Source organism: Lycium barbarum, chromosome 11 (genome assembly GCF_019175385.1).
Source record: "Lycium barbarum isolate Lr01 chromosome 11, ASM1917538v2, whole genome shotgun sequence".
Taxonomy (NCBI): domain Eukaryota; kingdom Viridiplantae; phylum Streptophyta; class Magnoliopsida; order Solanales; family Solanaceae; genus Lycium; species Lycium barbarum.
Genome location: NC_083347.1, coordinates 17,471,672 through 17,487,612, shown reverse-complemented (window position 1 = coordinate 17,487,612; position 15,941 = coordinate 17,471,672). Strand labels below are relative to the sequence as shown.

The 15,941-nt window shown below is 33.5% G+C and overlaps 1 protein-coding gene across 1 annotated transcript; it reads left to right on the top strand.

The window, feature by feature from the left end:
- Positions 1 to 2,264: 2,264 nt before the first annotated feature.
- Positions 2,265 to 5,081, top strand: LOC132616859 (G-type lectin S-receptor-like serine/threonine-protein kinase At2g19130). Its single transcript, XM_060331608.1, has one exon. The coding sequence runs from the start codon at positions 2,410 to 2,412 to the stop codon at positions 4,870 to 4,872; it is 2,463 nt and encodes an 820-aa protein (XP_060187591.1). The 5' UTR covers positions 2,265 to 2,409; the 3' UTR covers positions 4,873 to 5,081.
- The last annotated feature ends 10,860 nt before the right edge of the window (positions 5,082 to 15,941 follow it).

Genomic DNA, 15,941 nt, shown 5'->3' with positions numbered 1-15,941 from the left:
ACAACTTTCATCTTTTGAACGTGAGGGATCTTAACTGGCCAACACTCCGCCCCATACAACATAGCCGGTCTAACCACCACTCTGTAGAACTTGCCCTTCAGTTGTGGTGGCACCTTCTTGTCACATAGCACTCCTGAAGCTAGCCTCCATTTCATCCACCCTACCCCAATACGATGTGTGACATCATCGTCAATCTCCCCGCTGCCTTGCATGATAGACCCAAGGTACTTGAAACTACTTTTCTTTTGGATGGCCTGAGCACCAAGCCTAACTTCCACGCCAACCTCCTGAGGTGTCTCACTGAACTTACACTCTAAGTACTCTGTCTTGGTCCTACTCAGCTTAAATCCTTTAGACTCCAAGGTATGTCTCCAATCCTCTAGCTTAGCGTTAACTCCGCTACGAGTCTATCAATTATAGGTAAGTGATGCGTAAAAGATAAGCATATCAAAAAGCAGTCCTCAACTTGTTTGTGGACTTGGTTTAGCTATATCGATTAAACAATTGTCGTTCGTCGAAAAATTATATGCTAAACATCTTTTGCAGGAAATTACATTGTGTATACAAAAAAATAATATTGTGTATATAGATCAAAATTACGCTCGCTAAAAGTCTTGGCTTCACCACTGGGACTTGGTGGGGGAGTTGAAATTATTTACTTTCTAAAGTTGGTAATACTATGTGTACATGTTATCAAAAATAAATGGTAAAATGATTCTTACCAAAATGGTTGAATCCAAATTAACGTTTTCTAAAATATATGGTGTTTCCTATCGTCCACTTCATATCTGTGCCCAATTCGCACGAAATATGAAATAGGATGTGGATGGTTGGCCAATGAATTGTGGAAGTATTGTCCATCAGTAGCTTTCTTGTACAAATTTTTAATAATATTAATTTGTACATCAATTATGTAAATACATATTATTCAATTTCTAGCGCGTTGTCCTAAGAGAAAAAATTGGTGCATCTGATAATTTGGTAAGAGAAACCTACTTGGATCCATTTTAGAGGCTGTTGGGTAAGCATTTATTGTTCTCCACTAAGAGTTATTGTGGGTAGCTGAGACTTATTCAATGTGATAGTGACTTATCATATTATGGCTAATGCTATGTTAGAATTTGGTGCTGGTGATATCTATTGATGCACCAGTCCAATGGAATTATCGGATTTAGCTAAACTAAGTGACTGTCATATGCAACTTTGAATAATCTCCATTTGATAAGTTTTTGCTACAATGGGTAACTGACTTTTCTTTCTCATAGATAGCACGTGGGAGGACTTTTTCCAGCTGTGTTTTCCATTTGTTGATAGAATGACTATCATGCCCCTTCCTGGGTTGCTCATAGTTCGCATTTGAAAAAGAAATACTTCTATTAATTTTTTTGATAATCGTTATGTCCGGTTGGGTTTGCACACACTTCGATTAATTTCATGATGCTACCCCTCATCAACATAGGTATCGGATAATTCTATTCATCAAGGATTGATAGATAGGAAAATATCACATGCTTTGTTTCTGTTGGTATTTAAACCTAACACTCATTCTTAATCTACGACCACTAAACTACATCCTTATATGTAATTGCTTCCATTATTTAATTTTTGTGAAATGAAATGCAAGGACTTGCTGATAGTTGAAAAAACAAAGTCATGCTATTGTGCATCAATAACATATTCATGGTTTAATGGTTGACGCTTTCCAGATGAAATATTTGTTCAGTTCAGCTATGTCATAAATGAACTTTGCTGTTGTACCACAAATTTATAAATTTGTCAATATAATGCTTTCAGCCACGAGCGGCAATAAAATAGTTTTATGTCTGCCATAGACTATATATTTTGCAATTATGATGCAGATGCACCAAGAATCTCGTTATTCTCTTGTTCTAGTATAGAAGATATGAATTGCTTGACCAAATATTTTGACCCACAAATAACTACTAATTGGAATTAGGCAAGGTAAATCTGGTCAATTTTGAGTATTTAAAATTTAAACAATATAACAATTAAAATTTGTTTAGACTCTTATGTAAAAATTTCACCATAGCACGTCACAGTGATTAATGTAAAAAAATTATTTTCGTCATTTATTAGTAAAAATTAGTCCATGTTCCTGTTTAAACATCTTTCTTGTTTTTATTCAATTATTAATTCTCTAATTACTTCTCTATGTTATTTTGAATTTCAGACAGAAGGATTAAAGGTGAAAATGTCAATTTAAGATAGCCCTGTTGACTTGACGCCAGACCAAAAGTTCTGTTTTCATATATGAAAGTGTTTGTTGCCCATTTTCAAACTGACCCGTTCTTCAAGATAGATCCCATGAATGGTTTCTTCCAAAAAATGATAATATAAGTCTCCTTTGTTCGTCATATCTTTGTCCTATCCACAAGCTCTGAGCAAGAAATGGACATAAAAAACAGTTCTTTTCTCTTCATTTTTTTGTTTTACCTATGTTTCTCTCTCAAAACCCGTCTTTCCTATGGAGCTGACACTATTTCTACAAATCAATCTCTTTCTGGAGACCAAACAATTACCTCTTCAGGTGGGAAGTTTAAGTTGGGTTTCTTCAAACCAGGTAAGTCTTCCAAGTACTACATAGGCATGTGGTACGATAGAGTCAGTACACAAACTGTAGTTTGGGTTGCAAACAGGGAAATACCTGTTTCTGATAAAACCTCTGCTGAGTTAAAAATCTTAGATGGTAATTTAGTACTTGTTAATGGGTCTAAAACTCCAATTTGGTCCACAAATATCAGTTCCAGCAAGTCAAATTCTGTGGTAGCAGTTCTCCGGGATGAAGGTAATTTAATCTTGACTGATAGGACTAATTCAGGACCACCACTTTGGCAAAGTTTTGATAACCCTGGCAATACTTGGTTGCCTGGTTCTAAACTTTCTTACAACACTGTTACCAAAACAAAACAGCTTCTTACTTCATGGAAGAGTTTGGATGATCCCACACCTGGGCTGTATTCTCTTGAGCTGGATCCAACTGAGGAGCAGTATATTATAAGGTGGAATAGAACTAAGCAATATTATGACACTGGACCATGGAATGGCCATATTTTCAGCGGGGTGCCTGAGATGAGATCCAACTATATTTACAATTTTAGCTATGAGGTCAAGGAGAATGAAAGCTATTTTACATATTCACTTTATGATGATTCTATCATATCAAGATTCATTATGGATGTCTCTGGACAGATTAAGCAACTCACATGGTTGGATACTTCAAATCAGTGGAATCTGTTCTGGTCTCAACCAAGATCACAATGTGAAGTTTATGCTTATTGTGGGCCATTTGCTACCTGTCGGGAGAGCTTGCCCTTTTGTAATTGCTTGGATGGTTTCAAGCATAGTTCAGAGACTGATTGGAATCAAAATGATTATTCTGGAGGATGTGAGAGGAAAACGAAGTCGCAATGTGGCAATGCTAACGGGAAGAAAGATGGATTTTGGATGTATGCCGGGATGAAAGTACCTAAAAATTCTCAAACTGTTGCTGCTGGGAGTGCTGCAGAATGTGAATCTACCTGTTTGAATAATTGCAATTGCACTGCTTATGCTTATGGCAGTTCATGCTCGATTTGGAATGGTGAACTCTTGAATGTGCAGCAACTCTCACAAAATGATGGTAGGGGCGAATCGATCTATGTCAGGTTATCTGCATCTGACATCCCAAAATCCAAGAGTAAAAAAGGAATTCCAATTGGTGTTTCTGTGGGGTCTGCTGCTGCCGTAGTGATCGTTTTGGGCCTTACTTTTGTTGTTTACCGGAGAAGGCGTAGGCATATTGTTGGAAGTGGGAAAACCGTGGAGGGTTCATTGGTTGCGTTTGGTTACAAAGACTTGCAACACGCGACTAAAAACTTCTCGGAGAAGTTGGGTGGTGGAGGCTTTGGTTCTGTTTTCAAAGGGAAACTATCTGATTCATCTGTTATTGCTGTTAAGAGGCTTGATAGCATCAGCCAGGGAGAGAAGCAATTTCGATCAGAGGTCAGTACAATCGGGACAATCCAACATGTTAATCTTGTACGCCTTCGTGGATTTTGCTCTGAAGGTAACAAGAAACTGCTGGTTTATGATTACATGGAAAATGGATCGTTGGATTCACATCTTTTTACCGAACAGCAGTCAGATGTTATGGATTGGAAAACGAGGTACCAGGTGGCGCTGGGGACAGCTAGAGGATTGACTTATCTCCATGAAAAGTGCAGGGATTGCATTATACATTGTGACATAAAGCCTGAAAACATCCTCCTTGATGCACAATTATGCCCCAAAGTAGCAGATTTTGGCCTGGCAAAGCTTGTTGGGCGCGACTTTAGCAGAGTTCTTACAACTATGAGAGGAACAAGAGGTTATCTTGCACCGGAATGGATAACAGGGGTGGCCATTACAGCCAAAGCTGATGTTTATAGCTACGGGATGATGCTTTTGGAAATTGTATCAGGGAGGCGAAATTCGGAGAATTCTCAAGATGGGAAAGTGAAATTCTTCCCTAGTTGGGCTGCACGTGTAGTAGTTGAGGAAGGCGATATCCTTAGCTTATTGGACTATAGGCTGGACAGAACTGCTGATGCTGAGGAGGTGTCAAGAATATGTAAAGTCGCGTATTGGTGCATCCAAGATGATGAATTACAAAGACCCTCAATGGGTCAGGTTGCTCAGATTCTTGAAGGAGTTTTAGAGGTGAATTTGCCTCCTCTCCCACGTTCTCTTCAAGTTTATGCAGACAACGACGAGCACATAGTTTTCTTCACTGAGTCATCATCGAGCCAGACTAGTTCACAAGCTCAGAGCAAGACTTCAAGTGCAGCATCTCAATCCAAAAGCACCACAGAGTCTACGAATTCCAGGTCTTGAAGATGACTTTCAACTACTTCTTGCAATGTATATCATTAGTAACTATTTCGAATTACCTATGCTTAGCTGTGTAAAATCATTTAATGGTTAGCCATAGCATCACCTGTTGAGTTTGTTGGGTTCGCTAGTTCTATTTTATTACATACTTTTGGTAGTTTTGTGGTGAATTTTAGAGTGCAGAGTGAATAAAAACCTGAAAAGATTTCAAAGTGTGGAGTTAAGTTTCTACCTATTCTTTGAATTGATATATCTAATTATAATCTGATAGTGAAAAAGGTTAGCAAAAGAGGTATTCGTATTTATGTTCTCGTGTGTGTAGTATACCTGATTGATAATTAATGGTTATGCCAGGTAAGTTTTCAAATTTATAGTTTACCATGGAAGATAAACAAGGAAAAAGGCAAAGAGTGAGTTTTTACCTGTATGGATTTTCTTGGAAGAAGAGGTACTAAACCATTTTAATTGGTGGATTGTCGTAGCTCACTATTTTTTTGGTAAGTAGAAATTTTATTAGGAGGGAAGAAATATTTACAGTTATGCCGCGCGAAAAGTGTTGCAGGGCAAAGTCCTTTAGGAATTAAAGTTTTGTCGTGTCCGACATAACTTGCTTGATATAATCTAAATTATGTTGAGCCAAATTTATAGTTATGCCACGCGAAAAGTGCTTGAAGGGAAAATATTAAAGACCACAACTTTGAGGGAGAAAAATTAAAGACCACCCCGAAATAGGGAATTTGTACGAACGATCCTATCTTAAACTTTAAATGGACCAGCTGGATCTAAGTCGAAGATCTCTGTGGCGCCAAAAAAATCCTAGTTTGCACTATATCCCTTATTCGGAGGTGGTCTTTAATTTTTGCCTCAAATCACTGGTTTTTAATTTTTACTCTTCACCTAATTCTCGAGGCTCTAGGTGCGAATCTAGAGTTAGTAAAAAAAAAATCGCAAGGCAGAGTTTCGTAATAAAATTTGGCTTATTCAGGCAAAAGTTAGGCCTTAAGACAGAGGTTTGCCTTAAGAAAAATTTTTGCCCGAAAATTAGGCCTTAAGGCAAACCTCTACTTTAAGATCTAATTTTTGCCCGAATAGGCCTGATTTTGGGGAAATGTTAGGCCTTAAGGCAAACGTTCTACGAAAGCCTTGCCTTGCAAATTTTTTATTTTATTTTTATTGAGCAGGTGTTCAAACCCATAACATCGGATGTTTTCGACTACTTTTTTAAGCAAAGAGCAAATATTAAAGACCAGCAATTTGAGGAGCAAAAACTAAAGATCGCATTTGAAGGAAAATCCGCATAAAAAAAATGAAAAATGCTCAACTTGTTCATAATAACTTTTGGCCCCAATTTAAGTTTTATGGTGGCCTATTTGCAAGATTTCCCTTATTTGGGAGTGGTGTTTTATTTTTACCCCTCAAGTTGGTGGTCTTTTATTTTTGTTCTCTGCTAGAAGTCCTTAGTTTCTGATTTGAATCCCTGCTAAGTAAAAAAAAAATTAAAAAAAAAATCACAAGGTAAAATTTAGATTCGCATGGCAAAAATATCTGCCTTCAGGCAGAGTTTGAAACTCTCCCTTAAGGTAGAGTTTGCCAAGCAGAGTTTGAGTCAATACAGAATCTGCATGATCAGGTAGAATACCTTAAGGTTAAGATAGAGTTTTGCATTAAAGAATTTTTTTTTTACTCAGTTAAAATTTTGCAAAACTATACCTTAAGGCTTAACTTTGCTATAAAACTCTATCTTGCGAAATTATCTTTTTTTTTTTATACTGAGCAGGGGTTCGAATCCCAAACCTCATGATATTAGGCAAAGGCTAAAAAATTAAGACCACCAATATGAGGGCCAAAAATTAAAGACCAGTGCATATGAGGGCCGATTCGCACAAAAAAATGTTATATAGTTCAATGTAGGATGTGCACTCAGTAGCCAACTTTATAGGGGCTATTTAAGTTATATATCTAATTTTGTCAAAGTATTTAACTTGTAAACAGTGTTGACAAACTTCAGATATCCACTGCTGTTGCTGCTCCTCCGCTTCTTCAGCTTTCGATTTTTTCAAAGTCTTGAGGGTACTGTGGAACTCCATAGAAAAATGACAGAATGATCTCTCGCCATGGATGCTTACCAAACTTGCTAGCGATCGCCCAAAAAGAATGCATTGTTCAATTGGAATTATATGAGCTTATGGGCCTTGTAGTAGCCAATTGCATGGTAGTGGATTTGGTAATAAACTTTATTTTTTTGCGGGCTGTCCTTTAAATTTTGGGCCTCAAATTGGTGGTCTTTAAGTTTTGTCCTTCGCTTAAAAATGTGGCCGAAAATATTCTGAGGTTCTGGGTTCGAACCCCCGCTCAATCAAAAAAGAAAATAATTTCGCAAGGCATGGCTTTGCAAAAAGTTCTGTCTTATGCAGCAGACTTTGTCTTAAGGCATACCTAAAAGTCTGCCTCATAAGGCAGAACTTTTACTTAAGGCATAGACTTAATTTTATAAGGCAAACTTTTAGTTATTCCTTAAGGAAAAGTTCTGACTTATGGGCAGACTTTTGTTATGCCTTAAGGCAAAGTCTGCCTCATAAGACATAACTTTTCCTTAAGGCACAACTAAAAGTTTGCTTTATAAGGTAAAGTTTTGTTCTCTCCGGTAGACTTTTAGTTATGTCTTAAGACAAAGTCTGTCGCATAAGGTAGAACTTTTTGTAAAGCCTTCTCTTGAGATTCTTTTTTAATTTTTATGACTAAGTCAGGGTTCGAACCTAGAACCTCGGGATATTTTAGGCGAAGAACAAAAATTAAAGACCAGCAATTTGAGGGGCAAAAACTAAAGACCACCCCCAACGAAGGACAATCGTGCAAATTGCCCTATAAACTTTAGACTTGGGCTATGCCAATTTTGCATAACTTCAGACATTCAAATACGTGGTTCGGCTTGCAAAGTCGTACTTTAGACATTTGTTGTCTGAAGTTGGACTTCATTCAAACTGAACTCCAACTTTAAACACTTTGGTTTGAAATTGGGCTTAACTAATTTTAAAATTCATATGTCTGAAGTTTCAAACTCCAAATTCAAGATTTTCAATTTCAGTCTCGCAGGTCTGAAGTCGATTCTAAAGCGGCTAAACATTAAATATTATATAATTTTCAGCTATGTCTTAAATAGCGGTCCTCCAATCAACTACTTATTCACTTGCCCTAGTTCAATCTGGTCAACCCATGTCGTGCCTGAGGACGCTTGCTAGCCTGCTAGAAGGAAATAGACAGTAACGGGCTGTTTGGTTTGCTACTAGTTATACAGGAATTATAATGTAATGGTAGTTTGGATTTTTATGCAGGTCTATTTGTTGTGATCTCCGGCAAAGCGAATGAAGGGAAGCACTTTGTAATAAATGATTGCTATTAAAGAATTGCTTACTTTAAAAGGACATTATTTTTGTTGAATAATTTAACTTTGCGTTGCTAATACATGATTTTTATTCCTTCTTCTATCTCGCGTAAAATGATATAGAGATTCCTATATAACTTGATACATTATCACCAACCAAATGTTGCATTAATTATGCAGCGATTATCATTTTCTTTCTTAGATGGCTAACCAAATACTGTATTATCTTATGTGAGATTTTACACTAAGATTAAATGCAAACAATACCACAACCAAACGATCACTAAATATAGGGTAAAGGATTACAGTTTAAAAAAAAAAAAAAAAGGAGAGAAATGGAGGTGGCACATCTTTGTGCAATTGGCTTATTATATGTGTGTTGTGTGATCGAAGTGACTTTTCCTCTTCTTTCACTAGCACCTAATCTAAGTAGGTGTTTGGAAATGTCATTTCATCTCATCAGATGAAATCTGCGTTTGGACATGCGACTTCATCTATGATTTCATCTCATGAGATGGAATCCCAAATCATTCAAAAAGACATGATTTGGGATTTGAAATCATGATTTCAAAAAATATACATGTAAAATTTGACTCATACGTTTATATTTTGTAAAAAAAGACCCATAAGTTGGTAGATATATTTACTAATCATGTTTACCAACAGGGAAATGCATGCTCGCGGTGTGAAGAGATTGTTCGTACCATGTGAGAGGATTATATTAAAAAGTAGTTACATCACTAGTCATGTTAAATTTTTCTTTTTATTGAATTAAAGTTTGATCAATTGATGTTGTATTTTTTAGAAATGTCTTCTAGTAGCATATTAATTTTATTATGAACTATGATTTACTCATTTGGTAAGATTGTATAAGAATTGGAAAATTTTGATGGTTTTCACAACTTGTGGGGTTTTTATGTTTATAAAAAAAAAGTACAACTTAAGAAATCCAAATTGCATGTCCAAACATGATTTCATCTCATAAGATGAAATTTTGTTCAAATGGCTCCTGAGACATACCAAAAAGAGGAGAGGATATTCTTCCAATAAAGTAGAAAAATGAAAATAGAAAAACAGAAAGAAAAACCTTTCGATAAGCATGAGGGCTAAGCAAAGGCCATATGATTGAGAGCAATAATGAATGTCTTTTAAACGCACGTATTTGCAGATGAATGAACTTAGGTTTAAGCCCCACCAGAATTCAATATATAAGTAGATAAATATCATATGACACAAAAAAGAGAAACTGAAAAAAGACACTTTATAGCAATCAACTAAACACTCAAGTGGGAGTTAATCTTTGTTGAACTAAGATATTGCAGAGGACTTTAGCACGCTTTTGCTACTAAAATTTTATAGCAAAAGCAGAAGCACCAATATTTTCTCGCACCCGTCCCCTACCTCTTTTTCTCTTCTTCAAGGATTTAAGTAGGCATTTCGACATAAATTGAGTAATATTTGAAATAAAAGTAGCATTTAAAGTTAAAGTTGAAAAACGGTATTTAAAAGTTGAAATTATGTTTGGATATGTATATCACTTAAAAAAAGTTGAAATTTTAAGAGAAGAAAAGATTCACTTAAAACTTCATCTTCAAAAACTAAAAAGAAACATTCCAATGCATAATCAAATAAATCACCAAAGGATGTGGTGCAACGGATGGGACTGCTCCTCCCTTAATTAGAGGTCTTGGGTTCGAGCCGTGGGTATGAATTTTTTTTGGTAGGGAGCACTTCTCCCCAAATGGGCCTTACGAGGCGCCAATCCGGATATAGTCGGGCTCTAATGCAAGTACAAGACACCGGGTGGAAAAAAAAAAAACGTTATGATTTTTTTTTTTGAGAAGAAAAAGAAAAGACCCACGTCCAAATTACTGTAAACTATATACAGTCACAGGGTAAACTTTTATTTTGTTTTATATTACTCCATTCGTTTCAAATAAGTGGTGTTTTTAGTTTGGACATACTCCTTAATAAAATTACATATTTCTAGAAAGTAAGAAGTGTTTTTACTAACCTATTCTTAATTAATCAAATGCCTTGAATAATAAGTAGCTCTTTAATGATTTCTTGATTATGTGAAACTTCATTTATTTAAATAAAGGTAAAATTGAGGGAAAAAATCAATGCCTTCTCAATTTTATGAAACACTACTTATTTAGAAACAAAATGAAAATGTAAAATCATAACTTATTATGAAATGGAGAGAGTATCATTTAACTTTAAATAGCAAGCTAATTCCATTTTGTGGAATCAATAAGTATCACAAAAAAAAAAAAAACTTTATTATGTAAATATTTTTACGTTCGGTGCATCGAACTGAAAGATGTCCCGAAATGAACTGACCTGCTTTTGTAACACGAGGGAATTTAAAGGGTTGTTTCCATTATAGGATTCACCTAAAAGCTTGTCCCATCAAATATTGGAAAATCACTTCTTACTAGTTCTTTCTCGTTTTTATTTCTAATTGTTAAATATTATGCAAATGCAAATTCGTTCAAGACGAGTAATTTGCTAAATTGATTAATAACGAAAGGTAAGAAATTAAGAAAAAGCAAATGGTAATTTCAATAATGATCATTAAACTTTTACTTATTATATCAGGAAGTATCAATGTATCATAACAAGTCACTTAAGTAATAGCTTATAACAAGTAAAATTACTCAACTGTGCCCAATTATCATAAAAATGAGTCATTGTTTCCTCGGAAGATTTTCTTGGTAAAGTTGAATGATTGTATTTTAGGTGCTTTTAAGTCGAAATAGCTTGTAAGCGCTTTTATAATGTTTGGGTAAAATAAAAAAGTACTTTTAAACACTTGTTTTTAAATCAAATAACAAAAATAAGTTAAAAGTCATATGCTCATCCAAATAAGCTCTAAATCTCGTGATACTTACGTAAGATCGATGACTTTGGTACAAGAAATAAAAATTAAATGATCATTTATAAAATTAACAAAAAATATATACCAATATGCAAATATGTGGACGGGCTAGCCTTTAAAAGTCTAATCCAAGATCCAAATTTATGAAGTAATAGTATAGTACTCCTTCCAGATCAAAAAGAGTGTTTACTTAGAGCTCGTTTGGATTAGCTGAAAAAAAGTAATTTTTCATCATAAGTGCTTAAAGTACTTTTTAAGTGCTGAAAGTTATTTTATAAATAAACAGTTACGTGTTTGGATAAAAGTGCTTAAAGGGATTTTAGAAGTAAGGGTAGTATTGAAATTAACAGAAAATATAAGGGATATAAGGGTAAAGTTGTTTGTCAAACCAAAATGAACTTTAAGCCAAAAAAAAAGAAGAAGTTGGGGTTGAGCAACTTCTTGGTTTTGGCTTATTTTAAGCACTTTATAACTTAATTTAAGCTGTTTTCTATTTTACCAAACACTCAAATGAGTTAAAAAATGGCTTATAAGCTGATTTGATCAACATACAAGCCAATCCAATCGGGATCTTAGCCTATTTTTCTTGGTTAAAAAAGAATATTCACTTATCAAATCAAGAAAGAATTAAATTTATTTTTCCAAATTTGCCTCTATTAAGTGTGATGTGATCACATCTCAATACCTATTTAATTAGGGATAGTTTAATCGAGTTACCTATTTTATTTTTCTTTCTATAAGTTAGTATTTTCTTAAAGAGTCTGTAAATAGCTAAGTGGACATTTTTTTTTTATTCTAAGAGAGTATATGATAGCAGCTGTTCTTTTTCTCTTCTTTTGGAGCTTACATGCATTCACCGCCTATAGAAAAACTTATTCATTTTGTTCTAATTTATGTAATAAGTTTTTCTTTTTAATATGTCTAACAAAAATGATACATTTTTAATAAGTTAGTTCAAAACTTTCTTTTGTACCCTTAATGAAATGATTTACAGCTAGAGGTGGGCATGGTGTGGTAGACATCGAGTATCATACCGAAATCAAAAAAATTTATACTGTAGTTTCGGCAATATGGTATTTGGTATGCATTTTAAAAATATTTGAATTTGATATTTATAAAGAAAATACTGAATAACATACTGAAGTATATAGTTACATATACATATTAGTATATATTATAATACTAAACGATATATAAACTAGTATTAGTACAAAACTAATTGTTTAGGCGTGGTAAGGTTGATTACTCTTTCTTGATTGAAATGTCTTTTTTGTGTAATTGATTTACAAAAGGGATTGCTTGTATTATTTTTTGAATTTTACATGCGTGAGGTGTTAGTACGATATAATTGAGACGTTTCTTGAATAGGCGAAATTATAATTCTATACGATATGATTATATGTAAGTCGAAGTTGAACAAACTATGAGGATTACCGATTTATGGTACCGTAAAATAATCGAACTGCAGAATACCGAAACATACTGAATTAATTTGGTATGATAATAGTATAGTAATTTTAGAAATCGAAAACCGAAATTACCATACGAAAGTTTCAAATATCGTATCATTCTCACTATTATTTACAGCCACACAAATATTTATGACCTATTTTAGATCACAAATTTTAAAATATTTCTTTCTTTTAATATTCATACCTACTCAAACTATGTAACATAAATTGTAAATTGAAAAGTGAATATAATCTCCTAACAGAATCACCCGTTATTTCTAACGGCTTTCGCTAAAGCAGCAAGGTGATTTATCTCTCCGACAATTGAAAACTGTGTCTAATTTATTTCTCTCCACGTGTAGTAGTTTAGTACAATAGTCGTTTGCTTATCCTTTTGGCCATGGATAGTTTTTTACTTTTTGCCTTGTTCCCAGAAACAGATTAGACATAAAATAGTTAGTACAATTTTTCAAAAGTTTTCACAATTTTCATTTCAAATCATTCACAAAAATTTAAAAATAATTTTAATTCCCGAATAACATTTTCAACTTAAAAGCAATTACTACTTTTTTCAAATTTCACAACTTTTACGTCAAAAGCGCCCACTTGGTGTTTGCATCTCTATACTTGGATGAAAAGTAAAAGGGATCACAATTGTGTACATATTTGATTCTGGCTGCTTTTATTTGTTTCCATCATAATATTCATTATATACTGTAATATTTAAGTAACATATAATCTAAGATAATACACTGCCAATCAAATTCCAAATAATTAAACCAGGTTAATAAACATGTCGAATAAATATTCAGTAAAATCCTAATAAGCTTAATTAATAGAGATTATCATCATATTATATTCAACATAACCTGTTAGTATTCTCTTCGCTAGTTAGTGTAAAAGTATCAGTATCAGTTCGTGTTGTGCCAATTTGTGAGTATCCTTTAATTGCTTGATTTAAAAATAAAATAAAATTACACTATATCGGCGCTCACCAAAATTAAAAATTCAACAAACATGGACATGATAGTTTGGTGAATAACATAAAATAAAAGTGAAAGAAGCAAAATGAGATCTCATTCTATAATTTCTTATTCTGTTTTGTTTTCTTACACCCTAACTTCAGTATTAAGAAAAATTTAAATAACTTATGAATATTTCATGGAAAAAGTTTGGACACTTTGCGTGATGCTTGTGGCACAAAGTTGATCAAGAAAGGATGAGAATGCATATAATTAATCCCATGCTCTTCTCCCAAAAGCAAACTTGAGGGATAGCGACAATCAATTGTTTGACGAGGCAATAATTTTTATAAGCTTCTTCCTTTTTTTCATTTTTCAAACAAGCTATGATAAGCTTAGCTTTTTTGCTTTTATTTAATGTATCAACGTAGAAAATGACGTTTGACGAGACAATAATTTGGATAAGCTTCTTCCTTCAATTTTTCATTTTTGAAACGAGTTATGTAATTTAAAGCTTAGCATTTTGGTTTTATATATGGGAGCCGCTCATCAAAAGTAATTACGATCTCTAATCATATATATAAAATATACATTATTTATGTTATATAACAACAATATTAACAATATACCCAACATGATCCCATAAGTGGAGTTTAGGGAGTTTGGAATATACGCAGACCTTACCCCTATTTTGTTAGAGGTAGAGAGACTGTTTCGATACATCCTTGACAATAAGGAAAAATACTCTCTATGTCTAGTGGGAATGAATATTTATCTGGTTTAGCCTAATTTTTCCTTAAACACCTCGTATACACTATTATACATGTTTATATATGGTGAACATTCACTGGGTTGTTATTGTTGTTGTTGTATATATGGTGAACACATTGTTTTTACCTAAGTGTATAATCTTGTACACCGTGTGGTATAAGCACTATTGCGAAAAAGAAGTTGTATAAACTGAAAATATGGCTATGTAGGTGTTATGTTGGGTATAATTTTGTAAAATTCCTTTATGTAATTTGTGTGTGCAATATATATATATATATATATATATATATATATATATATATTGGTTATTATTTTGGCGGGCGGCTATACGGTGTTAAAGTCCCTCGTATTTATGTACAACATAATGATATTATTCTGTATTTGAAACTGGCTAACCTACTTAATATAGATTTGTTACGAGTAAACTTATAAATAAGATCAAACACTTCCTATCGAAAGATAATTCATTCTCAATATTTAAATTTGTAATTTCTATTCAATGATGAAAGAATGCTAACTATCTCATCACATCCCTCGTGGATCATTAGATTGGTGGGACAAGAATAATAATTTCAGAATATTTTATGAAATTATTTTATCCTGCATTTGATAATGAATATTATGTAGTCTGAAAATCAATGGTGCGATAAGTTATCCTATATACAAGGTGAGATAAATAATCCCATGAAATATCTCATGAGATATTATTGTATGTCCCATCCGTCAGCCAACCGACCCCTTAGGATAGGAGATGATTCCTAAGCACTAAGCACTAAGCAGGGTCAGATCCAACCTTTTTGGTACCAGTTTCATCTGCACTTAATATTTTGCACTTAATATTTTCAACGTGAAAAATAAATTTATGTATAAAGTTTATTTAATTTTAATAAATAATAAATATGAAACTTATAATTTTAGAAATATAATACGCTCAGTGTGAAGAACATTAAAAATTATGTTTTATTTATATATTACATATATTGAATTTCTTTAACTTCAGTGTACATTTATGTTTGGCTTAATGCATATGTAGCCCCCCTGAACTTGTCCCTTTTTTCTATTTTGGCACCTCAACTAACTGTTGTTCCTACTGAACTCGTCCTCAAGTGTGTTTATCAAACACAATCTGACTTACATAGTATTATATCTTCAATGTAACAACATACTAATATATATTATAATTTAATAATGTCATATTTTTAGTTAAGATTAGCAGCAATTGAGAGGGAAAAAAAGAGTAAGCTCTTAATTAAGCTGATAGTGAAAGATCAGAACCAGCAGAAACCGACACATCCATGACCTAAAGAATAGCTTACCACACGTCTACAATATTACTTTACCTTCATTACCGCAATTTATTTTTTGCTTCTAATAAAATCATATTTAGAGGGTTTGATAGACACACTTGAGAACGAGTTCAGGGGTTCAATAGGAACAACAGTTAGTTGAGGTGTCAAAATGAAAAAAAGAGACAAGTTTAGAGAGCTGCATATGCATTAAGCCTTTATTTTTTATATTTTGAACCTGTTAGTTAAAATTTAAGCTCCGCAATTGTTAACACAACCCACAAGAAGTTCGTACTAAAGATTGAAAAATATGTAAAAGAAAAAAAAAAAGGACTCTGA